General features: G+C 41.1%; 1 protein-coding gene and 1 long non-coding RNA gene across 2 annotated transcripts; one reads left to right on the top strand and one right to left on the bottom strand.

Moving 5' to 3' along the window:
• Nucleotides 1–163: 163 nt before the first annotated feature.
• LOC108438340 lies at nucleotides 164–2,347 on the bottom strand. The gene is made up of 3 exons (XR_001858685.2): nucleotides 2,276–2,347; nucleotides 636–730; nucleotides 164–202 (listed from the first exon to the last, which is right to left on the bottom strand). It is a non-coding gene; the product is annotated as an uncharacterized LOC108438340 (long non-coding RNA).
• Nucleotides 1,515–22,893, top strand: mtmr12 (myotubularin related protein 12). The gene is made up of 16 exons (XM_017716068.2): nucleotides 1,515–1,720; nucleotides 4,103–4,160; nucleotides 5,528–5,667; nucleotides 11,046–11,118; nucleotides 11,293–11,429; nucleotides 11,506–11,593; nucleotides 12,394–12,517; nucleotides 12,836–12,911; nucleotides 13,394–13,491; nucleotides 13,586–13,710; nucleotides 13,819–13,897; nucleotides 14,300–14,370; nucleotides 16,661–16,830; nucleotides 17,833–18,015; nucleotides 18,439–18,597; nucleotides 19,841–22,893. The coding sequence occupies exons 1-16, from the start codon at nucleotides 1,652–1,654 to the stop codon at nucleotides 20,426–20,428; spliced, it is 2,238 nt and encodes a 745-aa protein (XP_017571557.1). The 5' UTR covers nucleotides 1,515–1,651; the 3' UTR covers nucleotides 20,429–22,893.
• Nucleotides 22,894–24,358: the final 1,465 nt, after the last annotated feature.

Raw genomic sequence — 24,358 nt, 5'->3', positions numbered from 1 at the left:
TGACCGTAGTGTGGTCGCAAGGTAGTTGGTGCCTGTCGGGGAGTCCTACTGGGCATGGTTGGCCTGTGGGACACCAGAGGCAGCTGGCAGGTATCGACAGGCCAAGCAATCTGTGGCTTCAGTCGTCGCCAAGGCAAAAACCCTGGTGTGGGAGGAGTTTGGTGAGACCTTGGAAAGTGACTTTAAGTTGGCTCCGAAGATTCTGGATGGATGGATGGATAGATTAAACATCTCATGTAGTCACAATACAGAGCATATATAAATTACAGTGAAATTCTTACAGTACAGCAGCGTACTCCTACAGACAGCACACAATAAATAGTAGCAGGCACATCAAACAGTACAGATGTCTGACGGTGTGAAGTGGAAATGGGAGGAATAAATGTTGAAATAGATAAACATCGTCGTATGCAAAAGTGTGGGCACCCCCTGTTGAAGTAAAAGTGAATACACCCTCAACAGAGAACAAACTTAATTGTGACATTTTAGCCCAGTTCTGTGTATTTTCTGAGTTTAACATAATGACCGGTAGATAAAATATAAAATGCACCACAACTTTTGCAAAGCCCCCCCCCAAATGTGTTAAAATGAGCAGATAAACAGTAATTGTACAGGAGAAGGAAAAACTCTCTCACCTCTGAATGGAAGTTCTGCTCTGAATGGAGCTTTTCTATTACTTCATCCATCTTTACATGAACCCATCGTAAAGACCAGCTGGCATTTTCAACTCCTGAGACAATAAAAAATGAGAAACAAAAAATGGAAAAAGTTGTGGTTCTTTCCAACAGGAACCATATGGTACTATATGCACACAACTCTCTCTAGAATGGATTCTTTCACATTAAACCACACTGAATGAGTTTTCCCATTTAAAGGGGGAACTCCACCCATTTTTTCAAAAATTTTAAATAATTAAACTGTAGAGATGTAAAGTCATTCTGAGTGAAGTCATTCACTGAAGTCATTCAGAGTGGCTTGATGTGGATTAGGTTGATGAGGTTCTAGAGAAACTTGCAGAGTCAGATTTGTTGACAGTGGTGGTGATGGGTGGTGGTCATGGTGATGAGTTATCATCAAAGTTATTACATGAAATGATTCGATATAGATACCTGTCTGATAGTTCATGGTAGTTGTGTGATAAAGTTTTAGTTTTGTATTTAACCCGCGGCGGAGGGGTACATGTGGAGTGTGGTTAGGCAAAATAGTCCCCAAAGGAATGGTTTTTATATCTTTATCATTATTTCACTATCATCATAATTAGACGCGTGTAGGTTCACTGAGGGTTTTGGATGATTACATTACAATGACTGAAGTAATCAGAAATTCTGACAAATTGGTGAAATTCCCCTTTAAGGGTGTCGTTGTAGACCCACCGCGATTTATTTGCTCTCCATTGAGGAAGTGGGCCGTGTGGAAGCTGAGATTTGATTGGCAGCCGAGTGAACCAAACAAACGGCCTGGCTCCTGAACATTGAGCCGAATGAATAGTTGACTGAGGAGCCAATAATGTAGGACGGGCGCGGCTTCATGTCGAGCAGGTTCATCTCCCCCGCGGAAATTCTCCCACAGCACAGGGAGCGGTGGTTGGAGCTTCCCGGCCTTACACCTGGACGGGCTGCTGAACGGCTTGAACGGACTAATTAGCGCCGAAATGTTGAGTTTGGGAGGCGGAGGAGCCAAATCCACCAAACCGTCCTTCGTGTCTTACGTTACGCCCGAGGTACTTTCAGCGCTGTCTGTTCTGCCACTAACAGCTGAAAAGTAGCCCAGGCTGGACTGGGAGGACTTTGACGAGGAGAGAAGCTGAACTCCGCTTCTTATTAGAGTTTTCCCGTTCCACCTTAAGTGGTGCGGGAGTTACATTCTGGCGCCCGAGGCTGCCGCTGTGATTGCTGCCCTGTTTAAGGTGGAACGGGAAAATTCGAACAAGACGCTGGCGAATAGGACGCCAACTTCAGCTCAGCCAGACTTGGTTGACCGCTTTCGCTCAAGTTTGGAGAAAATGGAAGTCTGTTCTCAGCTTGGACTTCGACTTTCCGGCGGAAATGTGTTTTAGTGTCGCTGTTTAGCGCGGGTTACGGAAAGGTGTGAGACGTTGAGGAAAAACGTGGAAGCGAGGAGTTGTTTTCCTACGCGCGTGAGGTTTGAGGGCTGTAACGCGCCCGTTTGACCTCTGCCGAGTCCGACGACGAACTTTCGGCCGCTGGGTTTTCATTTGAGACCGACTTCGTAGCGGGCAGTTTAAAACATATCGAGAAAGAACGGTTTTCTTCACCTTCTGCTTCGTGTTGACATCCATCCTCACACACGCGCGCGCTTCAGTTCAGCGGGCGCGCGCGGCTGCAGGGCGTTGTGGTTTAGTTTGTTTGTTTTCCTGGTTAATAAATCAATAACTCGGTCATCGATGCGAAACGCAATAGGAAGTTACTGTGTTTGGCCAGGACGCTGTGGTTCTCACGGGTTGTCCTCTGGTCAACTTCATGTACTCTCAAAAAAAAAGATGGTTCTTTAGTAAATGGAATGCTTCTGCTTAGAACCATGAGTTCTGTATGGAACCATTTCATGCCAGAATGGTTCTTTGCAGGATGAATGGTTCTCCAGGTTGGTATAGAGTGTGTATATTCTTTAGGAAGTGGTTCTGTACAGAACCAAAAAGGGTTCTTTTTGGACCATTTAAGCAGGAAGTGGTTCTGCATTGAACTTATGGTTCTAAATGGAGCCATTCCCTTCACTTGCCATTCCCAGGAACCTTGGAAGAACCACCTTTTTATTAAAGAGTGTAAAAAACAGCCCAGCAGATTTTCCCCTTTTCCTGTGTGAATTTGAGTTCTGTGTGGAAAACAGGGGTTTGCGAATGAGCTGATGCTGCTGAAGAGGAATTCCGCCAATTCTTTCAATTTCAGTCATTCAGCAAAACAGAGTCCGATTTCTGTGCAGCGGTGCTGATGGGAACCAGGGGTCAAAACGTTTACAACATGCATGCAGCCGTTTTATTTACTGTCTGAAACCACCAGTGAACCTACACGAGTCTTTGCAGCATTGATGATGATGATGGTAAAGTAGTGGTAAATCTGGGAAAATGTGTTATTTGTGTACTAAATTACCTTACAATGCTCTACATGTGCATCTCTGCCGTAAATACATTTTCAAAGAATACATTTTATGCCAAAATCTCTTTTTCCCTTTTCAAAAATTTTCTTCGCCACCAGGCAGCATAGCTGTAGGTGTTACATGGAATATGTTTCTGTGCTTTAAGAGGCATTGACAGTTTTGGATGTCTGGTTCCTATCACCATGGCTGTAAATAATTCTAACTCAGTAAGTTTCTCTGGAACTGCACATTTACCGTAACAACTCTGATTGACTGTTGTCTTCTTAACAGTGTAATTATGCAAAGTCATAAAAAATTGGTGGAGTTCTGTGATTCTAAATTGGCATCATATTGTTTTTCTTAGCAGTGAACACAGTACTGAAGTGGTGCTGAAGTCATTAGCTTAGCTTTTTTCATTTACTTTCCGTTGATGAGACTCTCATCTCAACTAAAAGTATTGTTGCTTGACTTAAACAGTGACTTTCTATTAAGACTGAAGTAGCAGTTAAAAGCATTAAGTATTGTTACCTAGAGAAGCGCAGTGGAACTAAACATCTGCCAACCGTTAAATAGGAAGTTTGTTCATCTCTTTTAGGCTTATTTTATCTGGGGGGGGGGGGACTTGACTAATGGATTAGCAATTAAATGCAAAAAGAAATGTAGACACAGCCTAAAGGTAAAAGAATCATCATTTGAAAGTAGGACAAATACAACAACCCTTTCTTAAATGCATGTAACTGAGCAAATGTAACTAATTACTATTGACGTGCGCTCTGTTCAGAGTACCTGACTCCGCTCTGTTCTGAGAAATGCATCTCTTTTCTGTTTTGTCCTATAATTATAGTTGTTATTAGCCATCATGTAGCCATAGGCATTGTTAGGCGCTGACTCAGCGACTGCTCTACGGCAGCCTGGTATGAAAACCAAAATGACAGTGTGACTTGACAGTAAACACAGAAGTCAGAATGTGTTCCGCCTGTGTGAAACGCCATCGTTGTGTTTTTTTCTACAGGAAATAAAATCTGAGAAGGAGCCACCAAAGAAAGAGAAGCATCCAGACTTGCTGCCAGGTGAATGAGCACAGTCTTTGAATATGTTTTCATCTTTAATGAATGACCTAAAGTATTCGTTAACTGCAGAATTTTTGTGAACTTTTGGACTGTTTGTGTGGTTCAGGCTTTTTGTTGTGCATCTTATTGTTGCAATGTTTTGTCAGTTCCCCTAACTTGTACTTCCTCCAATGGGGAACGTGTTTGTTGCCTGCAGAGGAAACCTCTCCGCAGATTAATGTTTTATAATATTAGTGTTATTACAGCCACAGTCACAACTTAGTTTTAAAGTTGAGCCTGCAGTAGAGCTGGGTGAGACTTCAAGACAGTTTTTTAATACGTCATACATCACAACAATATTTTACTGAAGTTGGAACAGACCAAAAAGCAGTCAGTGGTGCCACATCTTTAAAAAAATATGAAAATAATGATCCACTGCACTGAATTCAATATTTCATCCACTGACCTGCACTAAATCTGATTAAACGGGCGTAATTGTGCTTTCTTTCTAAAGAAACATGCACTTTTTCAAAGGGCCTGTATCCTACGTTTTTCCTGCACTTTATTCCCTCTGCCCCTTGGTCCACTTGGTTTCTTACATTCATGGCATTTGGCAGATGGTCTTATCCAGAACGCCTTACAGTTTGATCAGTTTACACAGGTAGATCAGGGTAGTGTTAGGAGTCTTGCCCAAGGACTTTTACTGGTATAGCGTAGGGTGCTACCCCAGTCTACAGCATAGAAGGCTGAGGCGTTACCCACTACACTAGTAATTTTTATGTTTTTTGTATGTTTCTATGTACCAAAATCATCATCATTCATTTTTATATAAGAATTTTTCAACCTTTCATTATCCCTTAGAATAAAACGGGCTGTTCTTGTTACTGTGCCTTTAAGGCTGATGCATGTAAATTAGTTCTGTTCTTATTGGCTGCTCTGAATTGTGCCTCATTCAAAAAGCTGTCCAGGCTGAAATGAATGACTGGAGGTAAACAGCTTTGTAGGTCAAATAGGGTTGCATATGTAAATGTGTTGTCACGAAAAAACCATAAACTCAAAACTGGCATAGTAGCCATATATGGGCTGTAGAGTGAATGGTATGTTTTTGGAAGTTTTATGCTATATCAAGCTCTTATTACAATGAAGAGATTTCAGCATTTTCCATGATATGGGCCCTTTAAGTATTTCTAGTTTGCTCAGAGAAAGTGCACTGCGATGCAGAATGATGATGCTGTTTTTATGGTGAATTAGATCATACTGGGCATTGCTGAGAAACTATACTAGAGGAAACTATTTTGAGTCAAAGCTGGTGTTGATATTGTTGCTGGTGTTTTGAATTGTTATTCTAAATACTCATAAACCAAGTCAGATTGTGGTTATTTCTCCAGGGGAAGTGATATTCTGCAGTGCAGACCCCGTCCTCAAACACACTCAAGATGACCTTTCTCAGCGAGGAATCTTCGGCACACTTCTTTGCACCAACTTCCGTGTCTCTTTCGTTAGTGACGAGACACCGTTGGAGGAGATGGTAAGGACATGTGACAAGTCTCTGCATGAGATTTTTTTGCAAGGCATTATAATGCAGTTGCCATATAGTGCTTAAATTTGTCATGTTGGTGCGGGATCAGTAGTTAGCATGTCTGTGGATTAACTACCCCTTCTTCTGCATGAGCAGGTCCATTTTATGACCTCTAGCAAATTATAGAGAACATAATGTTTGATGTCGTAGCAGAGCTGCTGAACACATTTAATTTGACACATTAGTTGCTGTTTGTACTTTACACTGTTTAGGGATTAACCTACACCTTTTATACATCAAAATCACAATTTCAAATTGAACAGCTGCAATTTCAATTGCAAAACTTGTATAATATAACTTTAAGTGGGGAAATTTAACCTAATGACACAGAGCTTGTAAACTGGCAGCCTACGTTCAGCATTCAAACCTCAAGCCCCAAAAATGAATGTGCTGGTTGTCTTAAGAGAAAAAGGTCTGGAGCTTAATAAATAGAAAAAAGTTGCATTTAACTTGTAATATTGAAAATGGTGTAATGGTGCGTCAGGTATTTTCTTGGCACACATTGGCTCCTCTGGTACCAACTGAGCATCAGTTGAAGATCACAGCTTACTGAGTATTGTTGCCCTTGAGCATGTGCATCCATCTATGGCCACAATTCACCCATCCTCTACTGGCTACTTCCAGCATGATAGTCTGCCTTCTCATAAAGCACAAGTCATCTCAAAATGAAAATGCCACCATGTACTACCTTGTACTTTGATGGTCTCCCCAGTCACCAGATCTGAATCCAGTACAGCTCTTTTGGAATGTGGTAAAACAGGTGATTCACAGCATGAATGTGCAGCCCACAAATCTGCAGGAATTATGTGATGCAATCATGGACCATCACATGGATGCCTCCAACGCTCAATGGAGCGGTTGGCAGCTCAGTGTGAAGCGGTTGGTATGCGGATCAGTACCTCCAAGTCTGTGTTATCCCAGAAAAGCATGGCATGCCCACTCCAGGTAAGGGGAAAGGACTTTCCCCCGGTGGAGTTTAAGTATCTCAAGGTCTTGTTCACGAGCGATGGGAAGAGGGAGCGTGAGATCGGCCGCAGTCTGGGATAGGCGGCAGCAGTAATGCAGTCACTGTACCGGACTGTTGTGGTGAAGAGGGAGCTGAGCAATAAGGCGAAGCTCTCTGTTTATCACTCTGTCTATATTCCGACCCTCACCTATGGTCATGAGCTGTGGGTAATGACCGAAAGAACGAAATCGCAAATACAAGCAGCAGAAATGAGCTTTCTTCGCAAGGTGGTGGGCTCCGCTCTCTATTTGATAGGGTGAGGAGCTCTGTCATCCGGGAGGAGCTCAGAGTAGAGCCGCTACTCCTCCGCATTGAGATGAGCCAGTTAAGGTGATTCAGGCATCTGATTCGTATGCCCCTGGACGCCTCCCGGTGGGGTTACACCAGGCACGGCCTACTGGGACAAGACCCCGGGGTTGTCCTAGGACCCACTGGAGGGATTATATCTCCAGGTTGGCCTGGGTGTGGCTTGGGGTCCCCATCAGGGGATTCTCTGCTCTCTCACATGATACCGCGACCCTATCTGGACTAGCGGTTAACGATGATGATGATGATGATGATGATGATGATGAAGCATGGACCAGAATCTCTAAGGAATGTTTCTAGTATCTTGTTGAATCCGTGCCACATAATTAAGACTGTTCATAGAACAAATACTAGGTCCTACCTAGTATTAGGGAGGGTGTTCCTAATGTAGTGGCTGGTGAGTGTGTTTTAGAATAATTTATTTCTGTCATGTGCAGCTTTATTCCCCTAAAACGGTGGTCTCCAACCCTGGTCCTGGAGAACTACCTTCCTGCAGTAAACATGGAGACCACTGCCTGAAAATAATACAATCTGAACCAGGGGTGCACAACTCTTTTGTTTTGGTTTGATCATTTCTTTGCTCAAAAACAATTTAACTGATTTTTTTTAAATTAATTGCCAGGTTTAGTGGGTGTGCTTCAGTGGGGGGACCACCAAACTGTGCTGGACACCAGCCCTCTAGGGCCAGAGTTGTGCACCCCTGTATAGCATTTATGTATACAAATCTAGCCAGGATTGCAGGCGACTGTGAAAGAGGAACTGTGCTGTGAGAAACCACTTTTACTTTAAGTGCCATTTCAGGAACTTGAGTGTCTGACTCATTGGTGGAAGTGTGGTGAGAAACACAGCCACTGTTTAAGCAGTCTAGGGTACTGTGAGGTTGTAGTAACTAAAATACACCAAAAAGGGGGGAGCATACTAGACAGATTTTTTTCAGGGTTGGTTTTACTCTTAACATTCGCTGATTAAGGTTAGTATGAACTCTGTAGTGCTGTACAGTATGAACAAAATAGTATTGTGATAATAATGCTATGAGAAAAACGAGCGGCCAGGCCTGCGTCCACCAGACGGTTCCCGTGTAGACATTTTAGGCATTAAAACAAACCCAAACTGGCTTTGTTTCTCCTGTTGTAAAAGAACCTAGTAACCAATATGTAGACATGTACTTAATATAAAGAGGATAGACAGATGAAGAAAAAGTAACCAATGCATTGGAAGATATATTTTATAGATCTAACTTGCTGTAAAGCTATAAAAATAGCAATAAATGTAATTGATTCAAACCTGAGCTGAAGAAATGGGATGAGATTTTAAGGAGAAAAGAGTGGAAAGATGCAAAACCGAAAGGTAATGATGCTGTGATGCTGAGATTTGTTGATATTTGTGGTGTTCAGGGAAGAGATTATGATGCTAGTATGGCTGCAGTGGGAGTTGGTGTGGAGGAGCTAAGAGCAGAGGAAACTTATGGGAATTTTTAAAACATTTTTCACAATGATATGTTTATTAACTGCGAAAATGGCTGCCTTCACACGCATATGAACTTGAGGGACTTCCCATTCTTAATCCATAGGGTTTAATATGATGTCCAGCCCACCCTTTGCAACTATTATGGCTTCACGTTCGTCCAGTTCGACTGGCAGGCCAGTCACGTTCGTCCACACCAAACTCACTCATCCATGTCTTTATGGACCTTGCTTTGTGCAGTGGTGCGCAGTCATGTTGGAACAGGAAGGGGCCAACCCCAAATTGTTCCCACAAAGTTGGGAGCATAAAATTGTCCAAAATCTCTTGCTCTGCTGAAGCATTAGGAGTTCCTTCCACTGGAACTAAGGGGCTGAGCCCAACTCCTGAAAAACAACCCCACTCCATAACCCCCCCCCCCGCCATCAAACTTTACACTTGGCACAATGCAGTCAGACAAGTACCGTTCTCCTGGCCACCGCCAAACCCAGACTCATCCATCGGATTGGTAGATGGAGAAGCATGATTTGTCATTCCAGAGAACACGTCTTCACTGCTCTAGAGTCCAGTGACGGCGCTTCACACCATTGCATTCAATGCTTTACCTTGCGCTTGGTGACGTAAGGCTTGGATGCAGCTGCTCGGCCATGGAAACCCATCCCATGAAGCTATCTGTGCTGTTCTTGAGCTAATCTGAAGGCCACATGAAGTTTGGAGGTCTGTAGCGAATCACTCTGCAGAAAGTTGGTGACCTCTGCGCACTATGCCCCTCAGCATCCGCTGACCCCGCTCTGTCATTTTATGTGGCCTACCACTTCGTGGCTGAGTTGCTGTCATTCCCAAATGCTTCCACTTTGTTGTAATACCATGGACAGTTGACTGTGGAATATTTAGTAGTGAGGAAATTTCACGACTGGACTTGTTGCACAAGTGGCATCCCATCACAGTACCACGCTGGAATTCACTGTGCTCCTGAGATCGACCCATTCTTACACTAATGTTTGTAGAAGCCGTCTGCATGCCTAGGTGCTTGGTTTTATACGCTTGTGGCTGTGGAAGTGATTGGAACACCTGAATTCAATGATCTGGATGGGTGAGTGAATACATTTGGCTATATAGTGTAGTATGATGACTTTGCATAACACATTAGAAGTAAAATAACTGGAAGCAGAAAGCAAATAAAGCCATCTTATGCCTTCAGTGTCTTACTGATTGCCTGTCCCCAGAGCTGCTTGTTCATGTGATATGTTGATTTGTGTGATTTAATGTATGAGCCAGTCAGAAAGTCATTTCTGTTCACTGGTTGAGAGGAAAAGGGGCAATGAACATGAACAATTTGCCCACATTACTTTATTAAAATTGTCCTTTTTTTTTTTTTTAAATCACTAACACTTTCATGAAAAAACACCCACAGAAATGCTCACCTGGAAGATTTGTGATTTACTTGCAGTGTACAAAAAATAAATTGGGATTTATGCCCATTTACGCACGATGGCTATTGTGATAAACAGTGATAAACATGATGGATTGTTCAGCCCTAGTTTGAACTTGGTCTGATCACTGAACAGCACTTGTACTCCATGTTGAATTCTCTATTATGTGTGATAACCATTGACCTCATTGCTTGAATGTGCTTGTTCAGTATAAGCTTGGGCTCCTTTTGTCCTGAAAGACTTCTGTTACTTATCATTAACAAGCTGTTTTCCCCGTATTTTCCATCCTGGTCATGGCCACGATGGCGTTCGGACTAATTTGTGTTTGTAGTTCTGCCAGAGATAGTGCAGTAAGATGAAGTCTTGTTGCGGTTTCATTTGATATGATAGCAGGGGCAAAAAGCAGGAAGTACAGTCAGCGTTCGTAAAAACAAGTTGTGTGAAAATAGAAAACTGTACTAAGCTTGGCAACAGGAAATGTCCACCCTGTGTGAACACAGATAGTGAGTTCACTGAGCTGTTTCACTGCAACAGAATCATTTGTTTAACACTGCACTGAAGCTTTGTTCATTGTCTGTCAGTGTATCTCACTGTTGCTTCATTCAGCGTTGCACAGTTGGACATTCTGACAATTACAGCTTTGAATGCAGTTGCATTGTTTTAACACCAAAGTTCGCAAACAATGTTTGCTCACAGCAACTCGCATCAGCTTATTCATTAGTAACCTGCACAGGGCGGGCCTGAACAGCATTTTACAGCTTCGAATACTCACTACTATTTCAGAATGAGCACTCAAGTACTCCCTCTCAGTCTGGTTCCATTGACTTACATTAAAAGTAAAGCAGGTTTTCTCCTTTTCCTGTGAAGTTGTCTTTTCAGAGATGTGAGGTTTTCTTCCGACAACAGTGATGTATAAAAATATCTAAATCCAAATACACAACTCAATACCTATGTAATGAACAAATAATTGAGCATTAGTGTGTCTCGGGTCAGCTGTACACCTATGGAAAAATATGGATCCAGTCATCATTTTTCTTCGTTCAAACCGTGAGAATATTGATTGCGTGAACCCAGTAAGACTTGAAAAGACTACTGTATCACCCAGTTCCTCTTTGTTGCAGACACAACACTTCAAGAATAAGCTGTATGGTGAAAATGACATTCCTCTAATGTGTGTGGACAACATCTATGGAGGTAATGTTGACTGAATGAACAAGTTACTATTGTAACTGCCCTGCAGACTGTGTTAAGAAGTGGTTATCAAATCGAACAGATACTGACTTTTTATTGCTAAGACTTCACTGAAGGTTTGTAATTTGTTATATTCTTGAGGTTTAACATCTCTGTAAATGCTCATCTCTTCTACAGTTTATGATGAGAAGAAAAAGCTGATAACTAAAGGCATGCTGAAAAACAAATGTCCATCCAAAATGATCATTCACTGTAAAGACTTGCGCGTCTTCCAGTTCTGCTTAACCTACACCAAAGAAGAGGATGCCAAAAAGGTGAATCGACCTACTTACGAAGATTAAGATGTTGCAGTAATTCAGACTAAATTTAACTGGTGATGTATTACTTTAGATCTTTCAGGGCATCGCCCACCACTGCCTGGAGCCCAAGTCTCTCAAGTGTGTCTTTGCGTTTTCCTATGCTGCGTCAAGTAGTCCAGGTATGATATTGAATTGAACTTGTATCATACATTATTTTAAAAAGTGAAACCATTTCTGTCACAAGACTTTTTGTTAAACATACACAAGGGTTCAGAAAACAGTTTGGAACTGTGTTCAATAACATGGTTGCATTTACTTTTATAAATGAATCTATTATGATGCTGTGACTCTCTGTTAATTTGTAGGAAGTTGTAAAAATATTTTAGATATTTAGGTACAAGATATTTTAGAATGATGATCATCTGAGTTATAGATGCTTCCATAGTGATGAGAAAGCTGCATTGAGAATGAAGTTCTAAATGACTGAACATCTGTAATGCTTCAACTTGGAAATGTAGTGATCAAATCTCATGTAAATAACATGAAAATAAATAATTACAGGGGACTGTTTATCATGTAATCACTTCTTGGTGTTCCCAAAAAACCATGATTTTATAATATCTCCTGGTGTCTAGCTTATGGTATTTAAATGCGCACAGTATTTCAGTTATTTTTAAATAAAATAATAGCAATTAATAAAGTGAATAGTGATTCCAAACTTGTGTTTATAAATGTTGTAATTATGCATTTAGTTTATAGTGTATTTTAGTCTACAAAAACAAGACCCTGCTGTTAATGTTTTAATCACAGACTACTAGAAGTCAGCAAAGAGCTGAGAGAAAAGCCGTCAGCTTTGCGTGGCTCTTTTGCTAACATGTCATCTTTACTTCAGTCAGTTTGTTAAAATGTTTCAGTTTAGTTACTCAGGCAGGTCTCATAGCAAAAAGTGGCCAAAGTATCTCTGCTAATGTCTTTATAGAGGTGCAGCGGTCACAGAGGACTGTTATGTTTGACTCAAAAGAAGACTGGACTCAGGAAATGAAAAGGACCAAAGCAAACCTGAGAATAGTCACTGAAAATGAAAACTTTGAGTTCTCCATGCGGTAGGTAGGATATAACTTCTGGATGAAATAGTTAGTGTTGCTGTTAACTGCTACTCATTGAGCCACTGCCAGTCGCCATTTGACGTGGATCTAATGTCCTAATTGTTTACTTGTTAAACTGCTGTTAATTCAGTTTCTCATCCATGTTATGGTGAGGCTGTGCTGTATATGATGTCAGTGAGATACATTCAAGAAAGTACACAGTCTGAATTCCTGATACATTTAGTACCATTTAGAAAAATGATTAAAATAATTTTCAGTTGAAAACTGACATCTTCGTTTTAGTCCCTGACGAGTACTGTTCAAACTTCCTTCTAGGTTACCAAAGTTCTTTATCATCCCAGCAGCTGTCACAGATGAAGATATATCTAAATTCCCAGGAAAAGGATTACCAGTAAGTGGTTTTATTGTGCAAATATCATTTGTTGAGCCGTTGGTGTAATGAAACTTTGTTAAAGTGATTTTGTATTGAAATGACTTGTGTATGCTAATTAGAAGAATAATACACCCACTAGTTTACAAGTGTAATGATACATTATCAAAACGGAATAAGAATTTCAGGGTGGAATCTTTTACTGTGGGCCTGAACTGTCTGTTCGTGAAACCAGTGTGAGAGTTTAAAGGGATATTGTACTGTGGACTTTTTGATGACTGTGCCAATATTAAAAATTGCTGTGGTTGCAACAATATTTCAATGTAGAAAGCAGCAATATATTATTTGTTAATAAGAGTGATACTCAGTCAAGATGGTCAGAAATTTTGACATTACAAGTATCCATACAGCTGTAATTGAAATCCAGAATAGACCATTATAGAAGATATGGTGGTTAAATGGTTTTAAATTGGGCTAATAAGTATTCCTATATTTGTTTAAAGGTGTGGTGTTGGTCCCATCACAGTGGCTGTGCTATGTTCAAAGCTTCCACTCTGCCTGTTCCCCAAGAAGATGGATTGATGCAGGGATACATGGAGAGGTAAAGGATTAAACATCAGATAAATAATGCATATTATGAGAAGAAAAGGTTCCAAGTCTTCTGTTTTTCTTCTGTCCACCACATTTTGTTGCAGAATGCTACATGCTGTAGCCCACACCCACCTCTATTCTTTAAAACTAGAGGATCTCTCAGAAACACTTCCTACTATTCAAGATATTCAGCAATCTTACAACAAGTTCAAGCAGTTTTTTCTCATTGGTGAGTGCTCATTTCTCAAGGATTATCTTCTGGTTGTCAGTAACAAAATGGTCATAGCTGATAATTCAGCGTCTACATTTTAAAGTTTGCTCACTCTGTCCTCTGTAGATAATTCAACAGATTTTTGGGTGTCAGATGTGAAGTGGTTCTCCACCCTAGAAAACACTGGCTGGCTGGACATCATCAGGTTGGGTTCAGTTGCTTTTTCTCAAAACTGATTAAATTTTACCTCCAAAGCTGTTTATCATATAAAATTGAGAAATCAGCAAATTTGGGGGGCAGTCGTGGGCTGGAGGTTAGGGAACTGGCCCCGAAATGTTGCCAGTTCAATCCCCAGTGTCGACAGTCCATGACTGAGGTGCCCTTGAGCAAGACACCTAACCCCCAACTGCTCCCCGGGCGCCATGGATAGGGCTGCCCACCACTCTGGGCAAGTGTGCTCACTGCCCCCTAGTGTGTGTGTTCACTAATGTGTATGTGGTGTTTCACTTCACAGATGTGTTAAATGCGGAGGTGGAATTTCCCCGTTTGTGGGATTAAAAAAAGTATCACCTGACCTGACCTGACCTGAAATTCACTCTCTTTGCAGACAGTGTCTCCAAAAAGCAGTTGAAGTGGTAGAGTGTCTTGAAAAGGAAAACACAAATGTCCTTATAATGGGTAAGTTGATTGTGCTAGTAAATCATATAAAAAATATAGTGGTATGTGACCAATGCTGGCATGCATTAATAAAAACTTTGCTGTGGTGCCAATGTTATTGGTGAAATTTGATCACCAGAGGAGAGTTCAGCTGTGTGATTTGTGTATTTAAGTACTTAAGTATTTAAGAATATATAATAGAATAGTGTGAATGGAAGATACACTATATTGCCAAAAGTATTCACTCACCCATCCAAATCATTGAATTCAGGTGTTCCAATCACTTCCAAGGCCACAGGTGTATAAAGCCAAGCACCTAGGCATGCAGACTTCTTCTACAAACATTTGTGAAAGAATGGGCTGCTCTCAGGAGCTCAGTGAATTCCAGCGTGGTACCATGATAGGATGTCACATGTGCAACAAGTCCAGTCATGAAATTTCTTTGCTATTAAATATTCCAGTCAACTGTCAGTGGTATTATAATAACAATAATAATAATAATACATTTTTATTTAAGCGCCTTTCAAGAAACCCAAGGACACTGTACAATAAATAATAAAAGAAAAAAAGAAGGTAGATAAAAAAAGCAAGAACGTGAACAAACATGCATAGACACATACAAAACCATAACACAAACACGTAGAATCAATCATATGCTAGTTTAAAAAGATGAGTTTTCAGTCGGGATTTAAAAACATCAACAGATGAACAAGCTTGCAGTTCATCAGGAAGACCATTCCACAGCTTTGGGCCCGCGACACAGAATGCTCTATTACCAACGGTGCTTAGCTTAAAATCTGGGACCTCAAGCAAGGGGAGGCTAGAGGACCGAAGAGTACGCACTGGAGTATAGGGTTGAAGCAGACTTCTTGGGTAAGATGGGGCAAGGTCATGCAGGGATTTAAACACCAACACAAGTCATTTGTACTGTATACGGTACTTCACTGGGAGCCAGTGGAGACAACTAAGGACTGGAGTAATATGCTCCCAAGATCGTGTATGGGTGAGCACCCTAGCAGCAGAGTTCTGCACATATTGCAGCCTGCTCAAAGCCCGAGCAGGGAGGCCAGACAGATTATAATAAAAGTGGTAGCGATTGAGAATGACATCAACTCAGCCACAAAGTGGTAGGCCATGTAAAATGACAGATCAGGGTCAGCAGATGCTGAGGCGCATAATGTGCAGAGATTGCCGACTCTCTGCAAAGTCAATCGCTACAGACCTCCAAACTTCATATGGCCTTCAGATTAGCTCAAGAACAGCACAGAGAGCTTCATGGGTATTCATGGCCAAGCAGCTGCATCCAAGCCTTACATCACCAAGCGCAATGTAAAGCGTTGAATGAAGTGGTGTAAAGTGCTGCCACTGGACTCTGGAGCAGTGGAGACGTGTTCTCTGGCGTTATGAATCTGAGGGACGAGACTGGGTTGCCGGGAGAACGGTACTTGTGTGACTGTATTGTGCCAAGTGTAAAGTTTGTTGGAGGGGGGATTATGATATTGGGTTGTTTTTCAGGAGTTGGGCTCGGCCCCTTAGTTCCAGTGAAAGGAACTCCTAATGCTTCAACAGACCAAGAGATTTTGGACAATTTCATGCTTCCAACTTTGAGGGAACAGTTTGGCCCCTTCCTGTTCCAACATTACTGCACACAAGTGCACAAAGCAAGGTCCATAAAGACATGGATGAGCAAGTTTGGTGTGAAAGAACTTGACTGGCCTGCACAGAGTCCTGACCTCAACCAGACAGAACAACTTTTGGATGAATTAGATCGGAGATTGCAAGCCAGGCCTTCTCGTCCAATATCAGTGTCTGTTCTCATAAATGCGCTTCTGGAAGAACGGTCAAAAATAAACACACTTCTAAACCTTGTGGAAAGCTGTTCCAGAAGTGTTGAAGCTGTTATAGCTGCAAAGGGTGGGCCAACATATTAAACCCTATGGATTAAGAATGGGATGTCACTCCATTTCATATGCATGTGAAGGCAGACGAGTGAATTCTTTTTGGAAATGTAGTGTAACTTTGTGAACATTTTGGAGTAGAACATTCTAGCTCACTGCTGACTGAGGAAAACATTCTAGAATAGTGTAAAAAGGCCAAAAAAAGTCTAGCTCAGCTTTGAATGTGAAGAACATTTCTAGAACAGTGTAAATGGGGGAGAACATTCTAGAGTGTCAGTTATCACATGCAGGTATAGGTTTGTTGTTGGTTTGACATCACTGGGACTCTACTGCCCAGAACACAGTTCCATTTGGTTCTGCAACATTGGATACAGCCGATTGATTCAAGTCTCTTTTTGACTGCCTGATTTCAGAGGAGGAAGGTTCAGATCTGTGCTGCGTCATTTCCAGTCTGGTTCAGATCATGTTGGACCCTCACTTCAGAACGCTCACAGGCTTCCAGGGACTGGTGCAGAAAGAGTGGGTGGCTGGGTGCCATGCCTTCTTGGATCGATGTAATCACCTCTATCAGAAGGACAAGGAGGTGGTTGTCTCACTTTTAGTCTTTGACATTGTTTCTCAAATATCTTTAGAGCTGGTGAAATATTTTGGCTTTGCACCGTCTCACACCCTCCTAAACCATCATCAGAGTTTAGTTTTAAAGCTGTGAACTAAGGAAGGACACTGCTGCATTACGAGGAAATCATGTCTTTAGTGTTGATATGCAATTCTGTGTCAGAGGCCACACATTTATTTTAATTTCCTGTCAAAACAGCCAGTATGTATAGTTTGTTCATTTGTCAGTGTCTTGGGAAAGAAAAATCAGAAATCACAGATTTAACAGAAAATTACACAGAAGCCTAAAAAACAATGTATTATCAGATCTTATCAATCTTTTTGCTCTACCTCCATTCTTTTCAGGAGACTTGCTTTCAGTTTTTTTTAAAAATCTGACAGAGTGGGGCTTGATTTTGTATCTCTGACACAAAACCAGTGACTGGAGAAGAAATTATGCATACGACTAATGTTTTGTCCAGGGAGCTTATCTCCACAGAAATGTCTACTGAAAAATGACTCGGTGGCTGATTTGACTGGAATTTATATAAATGAAGGGTGGTATATGACTTTTTGCACTGTATTGTGATAATACTAACAAGGCTGTGGTTTTAAAAAAAATAGCTGCGTTGCCCAACTGGCAGGTGCTCAAGTCATCGAAGTTATCTCTGGTAACCGACCATAGGCAACAAATGTTGCAGATATATAAATAAGATTGCAAAAACATTGGAATATTCCTTTAAGCTTTGAGTAACCCAGCCTGTAGCCATTAAAATGTAGTATCTATTCTTTTTACCACAGCATCATTTGTATTATTATTGTCAAGACTAAAGACATGATTTCTTCTTACAACTAGCTCCCAGGGCAGTTGTTCCTTCCCAGTACACAGCTTTAAAAATATAAAGCCTGAAACTGGTTTGCCACTGAATAAACTAGGCACTTGTGTATTTATGACATGTAGTCTGTCCTTTATGAGTGTATATTTCTGCAGTGTCACTCCCCGTCCCCAGTCTTCCTGCTCTTCCTGGAGTGCGTCTGGCAGATGGTTCAGCAGCACAGCCCAGCTTTCCAGTTCTCCGAGACGTACCTGACTGTGCTGTCCGACAGCATCCACGTGCCAATCTTCAGCACTTTCCTCTTCAACTCTGCCTATCAGAGGGAGAGCACTATGAAGGTAGATATAATGACTGTTTATCATGTGGTATAAGAATTTTGAGTGGTGTTGCATCATATAAGGAAATACATACAAAGTCATACTTGCATATAATGTAGTTTTACAAGCCAGGCCATCAAGATAATTCAGTAGCTTTCAATGACTTACAAAACAGCTTTTGCAACACAAAGAATGCATGCTACATATTATGCCTTAATCAGAATAAATAATCTAGTTTCCTTTTAATACCTGAAAATGTTGTACCTCAAGCTCCAGTTGTACAGAAGTGCAGTAAACATCGCAGTTTTGCTTCAGTAGAAGTGCCACCTCATCAGGCCAAAAAGCAGACAGTTCCCTCTCTGTGCAGTGCCCATGTGCTCTGCCACTACTTCCTTTACATGGGCACAGCTCCCACTGACCAGCACCGCTTGATTGTCTTGGCAGGCCGAGGCCCAGCACTTACAAAGAGGCCCATTGAACTGTCCTGCAGTGTGGGACTGGTCGGTGCAGTTTGACTGCAAGGCGCAGGAGCTCTTCATTAACCCTCTGTACGCTGATAAGCTGAAACAAGACAAAGCCATACGCAAAGTTCCTCGAGCCAAGGTAAAAAAAAAAAAAATGTGGTTGGGGCCTAAAACTTGCATAAAACTATTTTTATTCTGACCTGCATGGTTTTATCAATAGTTTTGCAAATTACCTCAATAGTGATGAATGTGAAGTAAGTGGGAAACAAAGTCCATCAGCTGTTGTGGTATATGTCAGCAATATGATCATACAACTAAATTTCAGTTAAGAGGGAATTTATCTCTAAAATACAGATGGTACATGCTAGTGGTTATTTATTTTTGTTGCTTTAACTTTATGTAAAAACTGTGGGCTTGAATTCTGTAAGGCTGTGTTCAGACGGTGGAGCATATTCAGCAAAAATCTTCATCTGAACTGTAAAGATTGCACCTGTAACAACTTTAGCAATGCAAAGAAGGAGCGGAGTGGATCTTTATGGGCGGGAATTTCACACATCACACTAAATAGACTAAAGGAAGTAGCACTTATTGCACTTCAGTCTGGAGGAGATCATGTATCTTTTGTCCTAATCAGCCCATGTAAAATCATCACCATCTTGCAAAGAGTCACAATGTTGTATTGACACCAATATACAGTGGTGAGGTGTACTCGTCTATTTCTCAGTGCTTTTAGCAAACCACTGTGGCAGTTTCTGCTAAAGATTGGTACATGCGTCAGTAAATTAATATTGATCTTTGAGCTTCTGCTCCATGGAAATAGTGGCATATGCAGAATATGTGCAAATATCTGCTCTTAGCATTTGGCAGGAATATATTCTCACATATGGTAATGAAAATGGTCTGCTTCAGATGGTAGACCTTCTCTGAGAAATTCCATATGTAGCTTTCAATGCTACAAAATGATAATCGTAATGTTGATAAAAATAAAAGGTACCAAACCTAGCTGTTAGACTAGCTGCTTGGCTAAGTGTTACTGCACACTGATCTTAAGAGCAATTGTGCACACGCCTCCACTCATAGTGTTGGCTTGTAATGGCAACCAATATCATTTCAAAACATCTTGTGTTTTAAAAATCATTCTCAATATAGGAGTATGTACTCTCCCAAAAGTCTCATAATTCCCTTAATCACTGAGACTATCTGTGAGACACCACCTGCCCCACCCCCATCCCCCCAATGCTGAGAGTCTTTGTGTTTTTAGTGCTGTATATCACTTGAACATTTGTCATGCAAAGCAAAATTGGGCTGGCAAGTATATTGTACACGCCTACTACCTGCTTTTGAAAGACTGTAAAATGTTCCTTTTTTACGTTGCTTGGTAGCATCAACGGCAGTTGTCCTTACCCAGCTCGGCCTTTAAAACTCCACCCAAAAAGGGCTTTTTCAAGGACGAGACGGAGAGCCTGAAGAAGATGCTCCGTGTAAAGCGTATCAGCCGTTGGATGGCTTCACCCGATTCTCCAGCAGCAGCCACACGTGAGTTTTATGAGACTTGGCAGCGTCGCCCCCTGGACTATCATGGCCTGCTGCTGCCCTGCCTGGATGGGCCTGCCATGCGCCTGTGGATGCAGCGCTACCTCCGCTGGATCCCGGAGGTGCAGATCCTGGGCGGGGGGCCTGTGGCCATCACCAGCATGCTGGCTGAACTCCTGAGCCAAGTGCAGGACCTCAGGAGGGAGCTGGACATGAGGAGCTGCTGGGAAACCGAGGCCGAGAGTCTCCAGCTGCGGCCTGGCCCACTGGCCCTGACTCGAACCTCGCTGCGCCTGTCCTCCTCCTTCCCTTTTGCTTCCAACCGCAACTGGACCTTCAAGCCAGCAATTCCTACAAGCCTGCTGCAGAGCCTTATGGTGACGGACAGGCTTGCCAGCCAAGAGGACGAGACCAATGAGGTCATAAGCTTGGTTTAGGAGTAGGATACCTCTGTATAGTGACCTAGCTTAAGGAGGGAAAAATGGCAGGTTAAGGTGGGCTTTGGCCATTGATATAAACAGTTGGTAATGAGTAAGTTTAGAGAGACACTGGACTAATGCATGTCATTTTGAGAACACAGCCTTAGTAATACCAGTTGTGGCCTACTGTATCAACTCCAAACTTGAATTGAGCCATATAGACAAAGCAGTCTATATACATAAGTATTGCATCAATAATGTCATGTTTTTATAGATATTTTTTTTCTTATTTGACAGTTTCAAGGATGTACATCATAAGTCTAGTATGAATCAGGACAGTTATTCATAGCATCACAGAAATATGTCACGAATTATGTATGAGTCTTTGTAAGTATTCTTTAATAGAGTACATAATAGTTGACTAGCACTTTTTGTTCCAGTTACTAGCTACTGTCTATCTGTATAAATGTAAACTGCCAATATAAGAGAATAATTAGCAGTGTACCAAATCAGTTTTGTTTAAATAGGATATACTTTCATTCACATTGCATTATAATAATGTTTGAGGAGTTTCTGGAGAAATGTCAGGACTTATTTACAAGATTATGTTCTTTCCACATTTGCATTTATATATTTAGCTGAGGTTCTTTCCAGTTTAATCATGTTACACATGTAGGCAAATTTAGTGTTAGGTCCCTTAGGAGTTGCCCAAAGACTCTTATTGGTGTAGCTTGGTGCACTGAGTGGGAAAACCCAGTCTGCTGTGTGGAGGACAGTGGTATTAGTCACTATGCCAGTGGTCACCGAACCTCCTTCTGGAGATCTACTGTCCTGCTGAGTTTAGTTCTGAAGAAGTTAATTAGCTAAAGCAAGTGTGGCAGATAGTAACTGGATTCAACAGAAAAGCTCCAGGATCAGGGTTGGTAACCACTGGACTACAGTATACCAATAGCTGTGCTAAATAAGTGTGAAGGATATAAATGTTTTATAGGCTACTTAATTTATTTTGCACTATTATTAATAAATATGAAATTTACAGAAAAATGTCAGAGCAGTTAATTAGACTTAAGTTAGTTATTAGATTATAAGTTGTTAACTGTGCCTTTATGTTCAGTTGATACATTTACAATTTAAACTGTCTTTAAACCACATGTCTTGTCGATGATGCAGTAAACATGACTTAGCATTATGTTTTAACAGTCACTGAGTCTTATATTGTATTCAGGGCATTGTCTTTGGCCTTAACTGCTGACTAATATTGCAGTTTTTATGTTTAAACAATTTGGGAAAAGGTTCTGAAAGAGTAAGGTAGCCTGCATCTATACATAGACAGAAAATAAATCAGTCAGTAAACAGCCAGTATTACATATGCAGATTATTTACAAATGCTTATAGAAATGCTATATACAAATAAAAATGGCTTATTTTTAATATATATATCCTTGGATGTTAAGATGGTCTAAATGTTTTTTTTTTTTTTGTTTTTTTCTTTTCATGGAAATGTTAAGTTAAGCTAAGTGTTCTACTCTAATGCGAAGTTCTACTGGGGGGGTGTTTGTTTTGGTGCCATCTGGTGGTTGTTTAGTTTTACAGGCAAAGCGCTTTTAAATTAAGAAACAGCATATTTCATATTTAAAATGGCTTAATTATAGTTTGACATGTAAATGCTTAGCTTGCAGAAAGAAGTTTTTAAAAAAATCAAACTCATATTTTGCAAGCAGTGCTGATGAAGGAGAGTACTTTTATTTTGCTGCCTTGTAGAGTAGCTCAGTAATGGACTGAGGTAACATTAATTTGGTTGTCATTACACATTGAAAACCTGTTGGGATTAAGAAGGTAATACAAAGACAGATAATATTAGATTGTATTTGAGAGTATTGTAGAAGGTTATCACCAATTATGACTTGCTTTTTGTCCAGAGATGCCTTTGTAAATATAAAACCCCACTTTCATGCCGTTACATCCAGTTTAAAACGTTTTCAGGATACCAAAATACAGGTGTGCCTTTTGTTGTTCTACTGCACTGATATCAGTTTCATTTTACCAGTATGCAAACACGTTTACGAGGTGCCTAATGTTTGACTTTTTTTTTTGTTAAGTGAAATCGAGCTGTCTTAACCTTTATCGAGCACTTGTTTACCAAGAACTGTTTTCTGATTTGCTGTCCAGCAGTTTTCACTCTGAGCTACTTATGAAAAATGTTTATTGCACTACTGCTCCTTTGCTCTCAGACACTGTTGCAGTTCGTTAAAGCTGATCCAATTCAGTGGGGTGACTTATTTAACTCTTCTTCTTGGGTTCTTGGGACCGTATGTGGTGCACGTTGACCTGGTTCAACAAGCTCTGATTACTGTACGTTTATTTTGTGTCCTTAAATAGAAAATTATTGTAAACCTGGTATGGAGTGTTCCGTCATGGTGGCCTTTTGGAGATGGTAAATGAATATTAAGCAGAGAATGGCAAAATAAATTAGAATATATACACCAAATGCCTTATGTCTAGTATTTTAACTCCCTGCAGAACAAAGGCTTTTCCACTATCGAGCCAGATGTTTCTCGGAGTCGTACTTGGCTGCTCCGTGCCAGTCCAGATGTGTGAGACTGTTTTCATCTGTTGTACCACTAAACCAGAACCAGGAAATGTCCAAGAAAACTACACAAATGAACGGCTAACCGCTAACAGGCTAATAGGAACATACACGCCACCCACCACAAACACGCTTGATTCCGTTGGTCACTCCAACTCCAGCCTCTCATCTTGTTTATCCTCTAAACAGGTGTTATTTGAGCGTCTTACTGAAACGCATTGCACTGCAGTGGGTTTTACCTGTAGCCGGATAACTACTTTAGCATCAGTGCCACCGGCAGGGTACAGCTCAAAGCACCACAGAACAAAGCTAGTTTTTAATCTTTCTGCCACTTCAACACCAAGCTTTCGAATTTGTCCTCTCAGATACGAGTCTACGTCCTCTAAATGGGTGTTCTTAAGAATCGGTTCACCAGAACCAAGCCCATACTGCAGTGGGAGACACCAAGCACTAGCAGGCTGCAGCTTAAAGCTCTACCAGAACAGGTCAGCAATGCCAAAGGGCCTGAAAGACGGAAGACAACTAAAGTGGTAGATCACAGAATTATATCTGTGGTAAAGAAAAAACACTTCAACATCTACTTAAATCAAGGACATTCTAGTGGAGGTTAGTGCGCTATTGTCAAAGTCTATAATCATGCATGCTGCCAGTTACAGTAGCTCCTGTTCGTGATTCAAAAGACCCCTTTGTGAATGTAAATAAATATGCAAATCATCTAACACTCAAGAACAGGCCACATTAGACTTGGACTGCTCAGTTCTGGAACAAGATTCTCTGGACAGATGAAGAGAAGAGTATGGAGATGGAAAGGCTCATAATCCAAAGCATACTACATAGTGTGAAACATGGTGGAGACAGTGTTATGGCATGGGTATGTATGGCTGCCAATGGAACTGGGCCACTGGTGTTTATTGATGATGTGACCACTGATAGAAGTAGCAGGATGAATTCTGAAGTGTATAGAGCTGTACTTTCTGCTCAGGTTCAGTCAAACGCTGTAAAACTGGTAGGACAGCACTTCACAGTACCAGTGGTGGACAGTAAGTAAGTAAATGTAATTAGTTACTGTACTTAAGTAGTTTTTTTGTGTATCTGTACTTTACTGAAGTATTTCCATTTTGGACGACTTTTTACTTTCACTTCACTACATTTCAAAGTCATATCTCACTTTTTACTCCACTACATTTTGAGAAATCTGTCGTTCCTTTTGTTTTTTTGTGTGTATAAAAACGTAACATGTCAAAACAAAAGAAGCGCAAAGCAAGAGCACCAATCAGGGCCCAGCGGTCACTTTGTTCTGAGCTTGTTTTGACCTGTTGGTCATACTGACCCACTGCAAGCACACGGTTCAACTTCAGTGC

Source organism: Pygocentrus nattereri, chromosome 20, assembly GCF_015220715.1.
Source record: "Pygocentrus nattereri isolate fPygNat1 chromosome 20, fPygNat1.pri, whole genome shotgun sequence".
Taxonomy (NCBI): domain Eukaryota; kingdom Metazoa; phylum Chordata; class Actinopteri; order Characiformes; family Serrasalmidae; genus Pygocentrus; species Pygocentrus nattereri.
The sequence above is the reverse complement of the archived record's forward strand: the minus strand, read 5'-3'. Positions and strand labels throughout refer to the sequence as shown.

What these genes read in the sequence shown, in the direction of transcription:
- mtmr12 (XM_017716068.2), top strand. Translation starts at nt 1,652, where the DNA reads ATGTTGAGTTTGGGAGGCGGAGGAGCCAAATCCACCAAACCGTCCTTC. An exon ending in GCATCCAGACTTGCTGCCAG is followed by an intron (nt 4,161 to 5,527) that starts GTGAATGAGCAC and finishes TTATTTCTCCAG; the next exon opens with GGGAAGTGATATTCTGCAGT. An exon ending in AGACACCGTTGGAGGAGATG is followed by an intron (nt 5,668 to 11,045) that starts GTAAGGACATGT and finishes TCTTTGTTGCAG; the next exon opens with ACACAACACTTCAAGAATAA.